Here is a 15,780-nt window from a genome sequence, read left to right on the forward strand (position 1 = left end):
AAAAAAATCCAAACCACTGTAACCATGTATAATAAAATAAGTCAAATGTAGTTAACTGAAACTGTTTATATTGGTAATAAACAAGAATCCAAAAATTGATATTCACAGGCTTAAAAAGAAACAGCTCTCCATATGCTCTCCATATTTGATGAAATCAACTAGTTACATTATCTCCAATATTCAGCTAGAATTTTTAAGCCTTTGCCTTTTCTTTCCAGCTCCCCATCCTCTGCTGAGCTGCACTGGATGGTCTCGAAATGATATCCGTTCCTTGTGAGATAGACTTAAACATGATTTTTCTGGAGTAGGTAAATTCTTTTCTAAACAAGAAACAGATATGTGAAATTAAAACCCAAACAAACAAAACTCCCTAAATTTCACTGCATTACATTCTTTTAAAGATAAAACTATACATCAATATGTCTAATTTTATAGCACACAACTTTCATAATTATGTATTGCTCACTGTTTTAAAAGTAATACAATTATTTTCACAAGGTAGTGCTTTTTTAAAAAACCAAACTCCTTATCAAAATACAGTAACATTACTCACAAATTATCATATTTTTAGAAGTGCCACTATCTGTCCATTTTGAACATACTTTAAACACATGCAGAGTTCTGTAATGCTTTTGACAGAGAAACTAACATCATTCATCCTTCAAGTGGATGGAGAACTAGTTCAGAAGATATATCTACATAGCAAGTTATTGGTTTAGTACATTAGATCAAATAAAAGAGTGACGACTTTTTTTTTCAAAGCCCAGGAATACTTAAACTTTTATGCTGAATGGTGATACAGCAAGTTTAGGAACATATAGAACTAGTGAAATAATCACTTTGTCATGCATATAGACACTTGAGTAATTTAGACATTAGTTTTTACAAAATACTTAAGACAATTACTTAAATAAAAGAACCATTAGACCTGACCAAAGGTATAGTATTTTTTCTACACAAACCAACACTTTACAGATGGAAATATCTTAGACGTCTGTAAGGAAGAAAGCATCTGTAGAAGACAACTCAAACTTTGTAAGAGAACGAGATGATGTTCACAGTAGAGCAGTTTTTTATATATATATATATGTATATAAACTTAGTACACTATCTTAGCTTATCAAATAACATTTTTACAAACACCTTTTGTGACCTATCAAAGTAAAAGGTTACTAACCACTCATTTTTAGTAATTATTTTTGATATTTTAACTTTTAAGTATTTTCAATAGCAAAATTAAATTTCTCACAATGAATAGTCCCCCAAAACAAAACGAAGCTTAAACCATATGACTAAATATAATTCTATCTACTAATTTCTACAACATAGTTATACATATAAAACAGTAAGAATTTCTTCATTTTCACATGGATGCTTTTTTTTAGTCTGCTAGATCTAAATGTCAGGAGCTTTTCCCAGCCTACAGTTCCCCTTTTTAATGAAGTTTTAAATTATTGCAAATGTATCTTACTAAATAGTTATTTTTGCAATCAAGAGCTTTCAAGCATTTTTAACATGATCTCTGTTCATTTTCTTATTGCTCCACAGATGTAGTAAATTATTTTTTTTCTTAAAATATTTAACTTACTCTAGGTGTACCTCATAAATACTTAAAATATTCATGTCTTGCCTTTACAGCATTTCCAGTTTCCTTGTGTTTGGATCCTTTTATTTAACATCTCAAATGGTAGCAGATATCTCTTGGTGCAGAAAGGCTTTTGTTAAAGAGCAAAGAATAAAGTTGTTTAATCAAGCAGTAAAATTGCCATTAATTCCTTTGACTGAGAACCACAACGTATTCACTGAAGGCTGAAACCCTCAAATTAGTAAATTAAGTGGTTAGTTAGTGAGACTTGAAAGTAAATCTGACATGGCAATAATATTACAAAACATTGCATCCCTTTAATTTAAAGGGATGTTTTCTGAAGTTGCAAAAATTGTTAAACAACAAAAAAAATTAATACTGGAATATGTTCTTTGTTAAAAAAAAACCAAACCATGGGAATAGCTATTGCATGTTTAGACTGGAAAAGAAGTTTGGGGCTAAATCATGCTTGAGACTGACTTCCCTATGCATTCATCTTCAAAGCTGTATCAATGATAGGTAAAGTAGACATACCAGTTATTAATTTCTATGTTTTGAAAAATCAAATATTTTTTATTATATTATTTTAAAAACAGAATAAATACAAATGCCAGAATAAAAAATTTGATAATAAATTTTAAAATTAGTTTAGAATTGGTAGAGTCAATTTAGCAAATCAGGATGCCAACCTCATCCTAATTGCCTAATCTGGATTGTTTCTGGACTAACAAATTTACTTGTTTATGAACCTGTCTGTGCTGCTAAATATTATTTTCATGATGGACTTCAGAAATCTGTAAATATAGGTTTTCCTGCCTTTCCACTTATAACTATATGCAGTTCATTGGAATGGATATGTTGTCCTTCCATTACTATGAAATGTTTATTATTATTCCACAAAAAAATCCCCAGAGGCTCGCTGTAATTTGCTCCAAGAAACTTGTTAAAAGTCTTCCTAAGTTACTAATATATCCTTTTATTTTGGCAGAATAACAGCCACATCTGTCATAGCATGAATTCTACTTTTCTAAACTTCAGAGTCAAAAGTTCACAATTTTTATTTTTTTTTAATTTTTAATTATAACTGATTTATGCATTGTTTAGAGGGTAGCATGGTCAAATATTCTGTGAGTAAAATGTAACAACTTATTAGTCTTGAGTGCATATAAGCTGTCTGACAAAACAATGTTTTACATGTCTGTGAGAATCATAGTTCAGGATTTGTAGACCTTCAGTAATTGAGCAGGATAACTTCCTCAGCCTGAATGTATTTTTGCATAATCCCAGAGGCTCTAAAGGTGTAGACTCTCTGCTCCCTTGAATGCAGGTTTAAGAAATCAGAGGCTATCCCAAAGTCTGACAGTGAGAACTCCCTTTTTCTTTATCCTGAAGTGCTGGTTACATTTCCTAGGTTCTACTTTAAACTTCACTGTACAGTAGTGACCTACACAAACTGAATTAAAGCATAGACTACTCTGTATTCTTTCTTTCCATCCCTTACACAGTTCTCAGCACTTTCAGCCAAATAAAATCAAACCATTGTAGGGAATGATCAAATAATTTAGAATTAAATATTGACAAGACAGGTTTGTTGTAAATTGCTCCCTTTGTATGTCCCATCTTCCCATCTTTGAAATGGGCATAAATATGTATGCTTGCTCTTCTGATAAAGCACTATTGATATCTACTAAATAGCACTAAGAGATGGGTATTGTTATCAACACTGCTGTTCCAGTTATCACTCTAAATGGGGTGACGAAAGACAAAACTGGCATGGAGATCCAACAGCCTATTCCCTGAAGAATTCTCAAAATGAGTCAGAAAAACACATAAACTTGGTGATAAAGTTTCCTTACTCCTATTCATATTATACCTAACTCTCAGACATTATACTTCATAGATTGCTTAGTGGCTTAAATGTTAGTTATGATTGAAAAATTGTGTCATAAACCAAAGAAACACCTAATTTACCATTAAAGTATTAGTCAAATATGAGAAAGGTTTTTGTTGCACTTGTAGTGAAGTAAGAGCAGTTTTGTACTTAAGAGTAAAGTAAGCATCTAGGTAGAGTCTTGCAAGAAGGAACAATATTACATATAAATTAAAACTAATCTTAGGTGGGTTTTTTTTGTCAATACCTGTGTTTACAACAGGTTTTCTGGTTCTACAGTACTCAAACAGGCAATTTTTTCTTTCAGAGATGTTTAATAAAGACAGCTTCATTAGCAAATGGTTAGAATTTTATCTAGATCAATGGGATGAGGGAAGACAAAGAGTCTAGTAAAGGATGACAATGCCACTTTGAATTAAGAGATTGAACACAGAAATTTTCCTTAAAAATAGTCTTCTTTTTCTAAATAATAATAAAAAAACCCAACAACAACAAAAAAACCCAACAATCCCCAAACCAAACAAAACATTAAAAAGAAAAGGTAACTGAATCATTATATTTTTCTCACTTATATTTGTTGTCTTTTCTTATATTTATTGTGCTTTACTTCTCCTTGGACATAAATACATTTATGCCTGCTCAGGGGAGGATTTACTGCTTTATAAGATTTTTTGATTTCAAGAATAGGGGAGAAAATAAAAAAAAGTGGGGAGCGCACTTAGTTCAACATACAGAAAAATAAAGCAAATATTACCAAAGCCCCAATGATTGATAGCAAATGAAAATATTTTTCATATTTTAAAATATTCTACCAAGCACACACCTGCTATGTGCTGCAAGGTCAGATATTCAGGTATTATTAAAATATTAAAATCTCTGTGAGACCTTTTAACTGTTCTTCAGGGTGCACTTTATTTGAATGTGTTATCTCATACCTCAATTTTTTTTTAAGAGAGCTTATATCTTTCTCTTGCAGCATTACTAATGATGTGAACAGTTTTTACAGCAAGCTTGGATTTGCAATACCTCCGTTTTTTCCTAAACTGCTATGTATCCTGCAAATGAATGGTTCATGTATTAGCATATATAACTGAATAAAAATACTATTATCAGACATTTTGACCAGTAAAAGAAAAGGTGACATTCACAGTTATATTTTGCTATAAATATAAAGAGATTTGTAAGGCATATATTTCATTAATATGCATACATACACATAGGTATGCGCAAGTGCATTTGTGATTTATGAATAATTGTAAACATGATCATAATACTTTCTTTTCATGTTATCTTTCATGAATGTATTTGTAGCGGGCCTTACCCAAAGGCAACAACAGAAAGATACACATATCTTTAGTAGATATAAGTTAGGACTATTACATTGGCTTTACTCTCTTTATAGAGTACTAAAACTTTTGAATAACAACAGTAATAATGATGATGATAATTATTTTTAATATTACTGGTACTAGAATTAAATAGAACCTGGTGAGTGTATTAAGTATAACTTAAGATGTAGAATAATAACATAATAATAACACAGTTATTCTAATACCCACTTATATGGGAACAAAATCTTAGCCAAGAAAAGCAATTTAATTTCTCCTATCCCAAACTAAGCTTTGGAAGACAGGCTGTAATGGTTATTTACTGTACTTTCACTTAATTGTAATATTTGACTATATGAAGTTCAAGTAGAGTCTGAGAGATTTTCAGGTGCCTGTATATATCAAATAACCATTTCTTTTGAGTATGTGCTGAAAGCTTGTCTTGGGTTAAGTTCACAAGCTTCTATTTCTAAGCAGTCACTTTTCTGTTGCTTAATCTGTTTTCTGCTATTGATTTGTTCTGGTCTTTTTTGGTTAAAGCCTGGGTCTTTTAACAAATGTCAAGGTTTACATATCCTCTGTTTTGATAAGTAATGCAATATGTAAAATGCTTTGAATGAAATTCTTGGTGTCCAAGAAGAAAAGCTTTGTTAAACAGGTTATGATAGAAATTTTATGATGTATAGTAGACGTCATAGGGCATTTATCGATCCACCTAACATTGTGTGTCTGGAGATATAATTTATTTCAAAGTCCTTACCATATTGTATTACTTAAGAGCAAATACAGCATAAGAAGGCATGGAGAAAAAACTTCAACATTTTAATAAAAGTGACCAGAACAAATCCTTAGCAGCAAAGCGTTTACATCAATTTAAGCTCTGGAAAGAAGCTAGGTTCAGCAGGTCTGTGAAAAAGGTAAATGCTACAATCTCAGAAAGGTTACTTTTTAATAATGTTACTTATGGCTATACTGAAGTTGGATCAAAAATATATTTATTGTATTGCAATTTTACATTAATTTTTTGTATTCCATACTTATATTTGAATAGCATTAAGAAGCCTCAGGAGCATCTTAAACAAAATCCCACATAACATGTAAAGATATATCTCCTTTCCATATGTAAAGATAAAACATACTCATGATATTTTTTTTTTAAAAGCAAATAATTAATTTTGTCTGTAAATCTCCTTGACTTCAAGTTGGTAGGACTAGAGACTAATCTTAAAAATTTATAGAAACAATTAACTTGGACATATTTGTTTACCAAACATTGATGCTGTTCTAACCAGATCATGCTTGAATAACCTGAACTCTAAGATATGACACAGTCACATGCAGGAATTCAGGTAGATAAGCATTTACAAGAATAATTTATAAACATTTATTAATTGCCATTCTACACACTTAACATAAACAACATAATAAACCTAATGTTCCAAATACATTCCTGTAAAATATAACATTTTCCTAACTACAAACAGGACTTTTAGCACCATCAGTTATGAAAGCCCGATATTTATTTTGTCTTTTCAGCTCATTATCTATTTCCCAAATTTTGACCATTTAAGATGAAATTTCACATACTGAGTATGTGCCTTTGGTGAAGTATTCTGAAATGCTAGTCACTTCCAATAATATATGTGAAGTACTTATGCTGCCCTTTGCAGAGGAGGCTTGAAGTATGCCAAGTAACAGAGCCTTGGCTTTAGGATCTGTCCAAATTTGGATCAAGTATATACAAACTGAAGTTTCCACATGATTGGAAGGGTTCTTGATTTTTTGGGCTACATTCCCTAAAATATCAGTCGGCATGGAAACGTGCTTTACCATGATGTTACACAGAGCTAAGCAAAACTATTCCTAAAAAGAATGTTGAAGATCACGGTAGGTCAGGGAACTTAAGAGCCTGTATGTTTCATGCTCTCTGTGGCAGATGGAATCTAGCTACAGGAACCATGGAGAGGATAACAGCCAAAGCTCCTACGGGAAGGAGAGTGAGAGAAAAGGCACAGGGCTGGAATTAAAACCTGGCAGAGAAATGAGACTGACTTGGGAGTTAGGTGAGAGAAACAAAGGCTAACTTGGCAAACTATACCCTGGCATAGCTGGCACGAGAGCTGACACTGAGAGCAGAGAGAAAATGTGGGGAAGAAAGTTGTGAATTGGCAAAGGGGGACTGAGTAAGAATAAAGATGGATTAAGGGGCACTAGAATGGATCCTAACTCTCAGAATTTACATAATTACAAGAAGTGAAAATACAGGATATGATAATAAAGGATACAGAGAATAAGGACATTAAGAGTCTGGACTCAAGATCTGCCTAAATAGTACACTAAACCAGGCCAAATTAGCGGGAGTGTTAAACTAGGACACAATGAATCTGAGGAATACTGACAAGAAATAGATGGATACAAAAGGGAGTAGAGAGAGAGAGAGAGGGGAAAAAGGTAATCAAACAAAGATCTGTGGAAATAAACACAAGACTTGATGGTGACTGTGGAAAGGAAGCCTAAGAATGGCTGTGAGATGAAGCTTATACTGAAATAAGTTGGAGGAGCAGAAACAAGAATTGTTCATAATAAAAGAAAAGATTACGGAACACAAGTGTGGAAAAGTCAGCAATAAAAAGAGACAAATTAGAAGTAAAAAAACAAGGAAAGAAAGTCTTGGTGAAAAAGATATCTAGACACATATTTGTCAGCCAATGCAACAACTCTGCAATAGTCCAACATTCATTACTGGGTTTTTCTGTGCACTGACTTGAGAAATATTTTTGAAGCTACTTGACAAATATCCCACAGCAAAGGAAAGCTAAAATTGTTATTACCTCATTATATTGTATGACAGAAATCCTTGTGGTAGGCCTAATGGTTCCAGGGTTCCAAGTGGGTATTTAAGTTACATGCAAATCAACATTCCAGAATAGATTTTTATTTTTTAACCTGGTTTCTCTTTCAAAAAAGCCCACATCTCCCAGGAACTCCCATATCCTACTAAAAGACTACCAGGCAGTAAAATTACACACTTAAAAATTAGGAAATGCCTCTGTGTACCTGTTATACATAGCTCTTGAATTATTTTAATAAATCAAAATACAGTTGATGAAATTACATGAGATAACATATCATTTCTCTCTCTAGCCTGCTAAATTTATTGAAAGCAAGTTCTAAGTGACTTTTAAAATCTGCATTTAAATAATATTTTAAATATGCAACCTCAAAGTGAATTAAGCAGCATTTTGTAAATTATCATTCTGTAGTCTGTTCAAAAACATTATGTATGCGCTATCCATAGTTAACTAATACATAGAAAAATATATATGCATCTCCATAATAATTTCAAATGGTGAGGAAAGCAGCATCCTTCAGCTGTGTTTAACAAATAGGAAAAAGCTCTGACCCTGCAGAATATGTCAAATTGCATGCTTGAGTATTCTTATTATGCAAAATTATACACAAGTACTTTCCTGAACCAGATTTTCTTCTTAATCACACTCACAACTAATCAAATTTTTTAAACACTTGGGCATGGAAACCAGTGGAACTACACTGATGAGCCAGGCCTACATGTGTGTTCCCTTAAATTGCGGAAAAAAAAAAAAAAAAAAGGTATTAAGATTGCACACTATGAAACTAGGGGAATACTCAGATGTTATATCCGTGAATAGAAAAAAAAACAGTAAAAAATTGAATTTTTGCAGTATGTACTAGATGCATGTATCACACTGAAATCCAGCTTACTGGCTTTGATTAAGCCAGGATCTCACCTCAGAAATTCACTTCTACCTTCATGATTTTATGTTAATTTTTGAGAGAGAAGCCTTCTTCTCAAGCAGATAATATTACGAAAAATAGCTCTCTGCAGACATAAATGATGACACCTATGCTGATGTACTTCATTTCTAAACACAAGATTTATATCTATACTGGTTCCCAGTTTCATCTTTATAAACTGCTCATTGAATTTTTAATAACGTTTTTTCAAGGACTATTGCACTTCTATTGTTAATCAATATATCATCTCCCCAGTTAAGAAAAAAGAATCAGTGAATGTAAGAAACTCTGAAAGACTGAGTTAGACCTATGCTGTCACCAATTATTTTTATTTTGTGAATTAATCATTCCACCATTTGACACATCCATTGATTTTGTCAGCATACAGTAACCAGTTTGTCATTGGCATGGCTGTACCTGTGTATATCCATCTGTAACATTACCCCTTTGTTGACATGGCAGCTTCCAAATAGTTTATCCAGTTCACAAATGAGGAGAAGGCCCCTTCCCCTCCTAACAGTTAAACATACTGATGCTATCATCTTTCACCAGCAGATACATAAACATTATACAAGGATGGTATATATAATGACTATTACTTCTGCAGATAGGAAAATTGATGCATATAGATTCAAAATTATATTCTTAATATCAACTAACAGGCTAGCGACACAACTGCAAAAAGGCAAAACTTTTGGATCTGTGGTCAAATACCTTCTCTCATGTGGATAAAATGTATCCCATCAGCACCACACACAGAAAAGTAGGCTTTAGTATGTAAGTCTGCACATTAAAAAGTTCCATTGTGCTGTGTATTTTTACATACAGGACACCAAGTAAAGTTCAGCACACTGAAGAATGTTTAAAATATAATGAAGAGTATTGTACAGATTAATTAATTTCTAATAAAGTGCCTTTTCTTACTAATTATTTAAAAGAATTATTTACCTGTCTGCACTGTAAGTCTGCAGGATATGACTGAGCTCTTGTTTGGAAGTCATTATAGAATTTCAAATATATATCTAGAGTTGTGCCACTGCTAAATTACCCTATCTCTGTATAGCTTTTTGCCTAGGTACCAGGCTATGCTAACACGTTTAAGGGTTTCAAGACTGCAGGTATTTTGCATTCTTTCAGCCTATAACATAGATTTAATTAGTTTCTACTGGTTTACTCTGACTATGTAAATATATGCTATGAATTAATGTATGGTGGATTGACAGCTTTTATTCTGAGGCATATTTTGTGTTCTGGTAAGATGTACAGAGATATTAGTATGTAAAAAAAAAAAAAGTGTTGAAAGGATGTTCAAAACAATATTCATGCTTTCCTACTAGGTATCAAAGCCTAGTAAATATTAATTACTTCAGAACAGTAGAACATGTTGTCACCCACTATATGTCTTCATTTTCTGAGCACAAAAATTTTAAACATCTTTCATTGAACAAAATTCTTGTCCTTTAATATTCATGTTGTCACATAAGCTGATGTAGCTTACAGAAGAGACAGCTTTATTCCTAAAATTGTGACAACAGTTGGTAAACTGAGTTCAGCATTTTGCTGATGATAATATGTAGTTTGTACTGTAAATACGCTCTATAAATTTACAGTATTTCTACAAATTTCTAAGAAGAAATCATAAATTTTACTATTATTTTCTAGGGATTCTACTAAGCAAGGTAATGCTGAGAAATGAGAGGACTACTAAATAAGTACTTCCATATTTGATCTCATGCTTCTAAGATGTTTTTTACTCACTTTCTATAACATGGCAAACTAATTCAGACTGCATAAGAGGGGGAAAAAAAAAAAAGAAAAGAGAAAAATAAAAAAGACCACCAGACCACCAGAAAGCCCTTGGTAAAATATGAGTAAAAGCATGAAGAGAGAGAGCTCAAAAATGAGATGTTTACTGCACACAGGGAGTTTATAAATCCTAAATGAAAGACAGCAGTTATGGAACTAGAATATATAGACAATACTAATGCTAAGGAGAAAGATGCAGGAAACCAGGATTTTTTTAAAGACGTGTAGCTGTACCATACACTGTTTAAAACAAAGCTGAAGACTTTCTAAGGACTCTATCAATAAAACGAAGGGAAAAAAAAAATCAAGGCAGCGGTTCTGTCAAGAGGAAAAAGAAGAATGGAGAGAAAGGTATAAAAAGGAAAGTGAAATAAAAATTATTGGTGTGTGTTTGTTTCTTTTTCTCCATTGAGTTTGAAGCCTTTCCACTATAATAAAGGCATTACTAAACTTTACTTTCACTGATTAACAGAATGGTTAAGTTTGAATTTATCTGAGAAATGAAACTGATAAATGTTTTGTAGTGGAGACAGTATTTATGGGACATTTTTTGAATGAGGGATGATTAAAGAATTACAAGAATCACATCCAAATCTTTATTTTTTTTTTCTGGAAAGCAGTGTTTTACTGGTATCAGAGGCTCCCTGAAAGACTAGAATTCGGGGAAGAGAAAAATTAAGAATTCTGGGCAGTATTTCAAATAACAGAGGCACAGTTCCCATTGCATTCCACTTTTAAATTCTGATTCTTCTGGAAATCGCTGTCAAAAGATTGCAGTTCACAAGACAGGAAGCAAAATGAAAATAAAGTTTAAAATTTGCAGAGAAATAAAATGACAAAAATGTGATGACAGGTAAACAATGTAAACATGTAGGAGGTCCAATATTGGTTGACCAGAACCAGATTAGGATGACAGAATGGAGTTGACAATTGTCATAGTCTTCTCACAAACTGGACATTAGTATAAAAAAAATCATCCTGTCTACCCAGGTGTAAAAAAAAAAAAATAAATTATTTAACTCCTAATTCTTGCAGAATATTTCAATGCCCATCTTGCCACTTGGTGCTGACTACACTACACTATTTAGAAAAGTATTAAACCAAAAAAATATAACTAGCAATTCACATCAATATTTATGAAATTAATAAAAATACCAGTGAGTGTAGGACTGATATTTGAATCTTGCATAACTCTGACTGTAAGCCACTAACCATCATGGCTGATGTATGTGTATTAAAGAGAAATTATACATCATGTAAAAAGAACTTTTTTTCTGTCCTTTTTTACAAAAGGAAGGTAAATTTATGGGAAACTGAAAGGCAGAAAATATAATAAACAAAAGGTCGTTCTAACACACCTACTTTTGCAACTTGCTGGCACTAGGTAACAGAGATTAAAATCTTAGCAATGGTAAAACAAGGATGACAAAACAAACCCAAATCCAAACAAACAAAAAACTACACGCAAAATACCACCTCAAGAAATAAAAAAAAGAAATAGTTACCATGGAGCATAAAGAAATAACTATGATTTCTGGAAGGAATATAAAGTAGTATGAGAACATAACATACTAATTAGTCTAACTGAACAATTGCTACGCTCTCTTTAGGTTATATATATTTTTTTACTTTTTTTTTTTTTTTAATACTGGGTGAATTTAATGCACCGTCAATTTTCCCTTTGAACATATAACATGGAACCACATCAAATACTTTAAGTACATAAATGCTTTCCTTAAACTGAGATATACTATGTCCACAGCATTTCTTTTATTCTGTAATTCATTTTATTTTGTCAAGGAACAGAATTCAGTTATTTTAGGATTAAACTACCCCGTCCAGACTTTGAAGAAAAGATCTGTAAATTTCAGTGATAAAAACCTTAAAATTCTCTAAACAGGAATTCTAAGAACCCACCTTTGGAAGATAAGATCTATAAAAAGTACAACAAAGTTGAGCAATGCCCCAAAATATTTCTGAAAATCTTGACTTAGACTTTCTAAAAACCCCTCTGAATTAAAGGATAATAATTTGGAAGCACTATATGTTTTGTCTTTATGAAAACATGATCGTTCACATAGTCATGTCCCTGTAGTATATAAAATGCATTTTATTTCAGTATCATATATATTTCTGGGTTTTTTTTGAGTAAATATACCTAAAATATAATTTATCCTGCATTTTTAGACCTCACTTTTCAGGCCTTAAGATGTCAACTATTTACTGATATAAATAGTGAATTATAAATATACAATATATACACACAATATATATAAATATACAGAAATATAAGAATATATAAGAAACATAGATGTTACCCTCAACTAATATCTCTGATATATACTAAAATCTCTCTTGGTTGTATAACACAGTTTGCCAAAGACTTCTTACCAATAATTAAAAAGAATTTTGAGCAACAACCAGGATTATGGATGTTGCAAAGTAAATTCAGTAACATTTTATTAATTAAAGCTTACTAAACCATTGACATTGAATACTCCTGAAAAAACAGTACAAGAACTTGATTTAACAATTTACTCAAATGGAAGCACCTCTAAGGTCACAGCATCTTTTCTAAGCTCTTCTGTAATACAAGTGCAGGCTAACTCAAAAGGAATACACAACTAAATCAGTAATTTAGTGATTGAAGCTTGGTTTCTAGGCTTCTTCACTGAATATTTCAGAAAGCAAAAATCAAGTACAACAGGAAAGTATATTATAATGAATAGATTATAAATAAAGGCAAATTTCTAATGTTTTCAGATTAAGGATACTATAGGGCTTATAATTTATTTTCGATCATTGAAAAGAAGCAGTCTTCGGCAAACAGAACTATATAATGAATATGTTTATACATGGCATATAAATTGTACAAAGATAATAGTAATGTCTGAGTTTATATATAATATGCATTACAATTTAATGTTTCATCACTTTAATTTTATATAGATATACATGCAGAAACGTATATAGAAAGATGTAAGACCTGGGCCTTTTTTTCCTTAGTTCCTAGACTACTGAAAGGAGAATGAATATGTAATTGTGCTGTAGTAGATGTGTACTTTATGAAAATCATATATATAAAAGACACTGTAAACTGTCTCTCTGTCTGTCACACTTAAAACTCTGCCAGTTGACTGTTCTTTCTGCTTCTTTCCTAGTCTCCTCTTTTTGAAGGCATAATACAATGACTTTTTTTTTTTTTTACTGTTCCCAAGCTCCAAACACAGGAAAATTCAACATGCCTATTTTTGTCGGAAAAGCTTATTCTCATTTATTTTTCTAGATGGAGGTATAGTGTAGGTTACAATCTAGACAGCAGTTATACATTAATATGAATGCAGTGTATATTATTTAACTCAATTATTCAAGATATGCATATGTTTTATTCTGAATATATGAATATAACAATAATTTTGCCATTTACATCAGTAACTTAGACATGTCTCACCTAACTTAGCAGTTAGGAAGCTCATCTAATTTAAGTGGTGGGGCTTCATCACTAGCCAATAGAGAGAAATGAGAAAACTCAGGACACAATTTGTTCTATTCTAAGATGGCAGGCAGAAAGAAAGAATCAAATTCTTTCTCAGTGGATGTAACTAATTTATACTAGGATGATAGATTTTATCTAATCTAATTTTAGGAATGTAAGTGAATAAGCACAGATAAATTGTACTTACTGCTATTTTTTGCCTGTGTGGACTAATATAATGTAAATACATATTTATTCCAAAGTCTTTACAAAGTATGTCATAAAAATAGAGATATCAAGTATTTTTTGCATGTTTTCCTTGATTTTTAATTTGTTTTGAAAGTAAAAAGTCAGCATATATGAAAACAATCAAAAAAGCAAATCCAGCAATTACATATAATTTTCAAAATAATCTGATTTCTATTTTGACATAAAACATTTCAAGAAACTTCACTACTTAAACGGTTTTAAGAATTTCAATAATTTTGCCAAAGTTATTTAATACTGCTTATATTTTCTGTAATGTACATTTTTGGAGTTTGGAAATTTGTTTTATCTGGAAAAGACATTGTACAGAAATGACAAAATATAGTATGTCATATTATTAGAAATATACTAACATTTTCTACAGTTATATTACAGAAAATAAACCATGAAATTCATGATGCTACCATTCTATGATTTTCAGTATTATTTTTTTCATTTTTTCTATATATACAGTTTTTTGTTAATTTGTGGGATATTAAAGTGGTAAAAATATAAGGCTTTAAAAGGATCCTCTGCCAGTGAGCTATAGTAAGTTCAGTGGGATGCCTATACTACAGCATAATTGGTAATCAACATGACAGAAATCTGTGGCTTGATTAGGATACATGTTCTGGTATTCAGTTAACAAAACATGCATTTTTCAAACCTTTTTTGGAAAAAAATGAAGGAGAACATTAAAAAACCCACTATGTTTTATAATTTAGAGAAAAGAAAGTATTTTAAGAATACAGTCATCAGAAGACCTAGCATACATCACAGGGAACTTCCTGGAAAATCACAAGAGGAAAATCTATTGATACTGGTGACATGGTTTTTAAACAGAATTGTAGAAAAAGTACTTTTATGTAAGAAAGAAACGGAAAGATAAGTAGCATGTGTTACCAGGGATTCCAAGCATGCTCAGTACCACCTAGCACTTTAAAGTGATCTTTAGAAGTGATATTGAAAAAAAAATGTAACTTACTTGAAGTTCTTTCTGAGTGTCTGTGTGGCTGCTTATTTTTTTCTCTGTTCTCAGTCAAAGTACTTCCACTGGCCATGGAAACAAGGTCTAAATCCGTGTCTTCTCTGCTTACAGGGCTTGCCTGGAAGCAGTGGGAGAGAATGTACACAATCATGAAACAAAATATAACATTTTCTGAATGCAGCTCACATTACCCCAAATAAACAAACAGGGTCTGTCAAACAACCTTCTTCAAAATGATACCACAATCCTTTATTGTTGCCTAGGCTGAACAAATGCACTATGTCAAAGCATTTTTGTAAATAAGAGCCGATCTTAAAATTGTGGTTTGTGATCTGAGTCAGTGCAACAACAAAAGAAAACATTTTAGTACAGTAATTTTGAAGAAAATCAATCTTGCAGATGGCTGATGAAACCTTAAACAGCTTAAGATCATTTACTGACCAGTCTATAATTTAAGTTATAGTTGAATGTCAGAGATGTCATACTGGATTATTTTCTGCAATATTTATGTTTTATCCAGGACACGTATCGGTTCAATCAGTCAAGGGCCCCAGTAAGTAATTTAATCTTTTAGGTTTTTGCTAATTAACCATAACCATCAGACAGCATTTTAATTACACTTTAGGTAAGAGTATTATATTAATTATAAACTTCTAACATCCAGTGGTGGTACGTTTTGGCTTG

General features: G+C 31.7%; 1 protein-coding gene across 1 annotated transcript in view; it reads right to left on the reverse strand.

Moving 5' to 3' along the window:
- Positions 1–15,780, reverse strand: part of LRRIQ1 (leucine rich repeats and IQ motif containing 1) — a 113,662-nt gene continuing 97,882 nt past the window's right edge. The window contains exons 25-26 of the mRNA XM_027794236.2: positions 15,094–15,214; positions 1–320 (exon numbers count right to left, since the gene is read on the reverse strand). Coding sequence (XP_027650037.2) covers positions 181–320; positions 15,094–15,214 — 261 coding nt within the window. The 3' untranslated portion in view covers positions 1–180. The remainder of the gene's footprint in view (positions 321–15,093; positions 15,215–15,780) is intronic.

Source organism: Falco peregrinus, chromosome 6 (genome assembly GCF_023634155.1).
Source record: "Falco peregrinus isolate bFalPer1 chromosome 6, bFalPer1.pri, whole genome shotgun sequence".
NCBI lineage: Eukaryota > Metazoa > Chordata > Aves > Falconiformes > Falconidae > Falco > Falco peregrinus.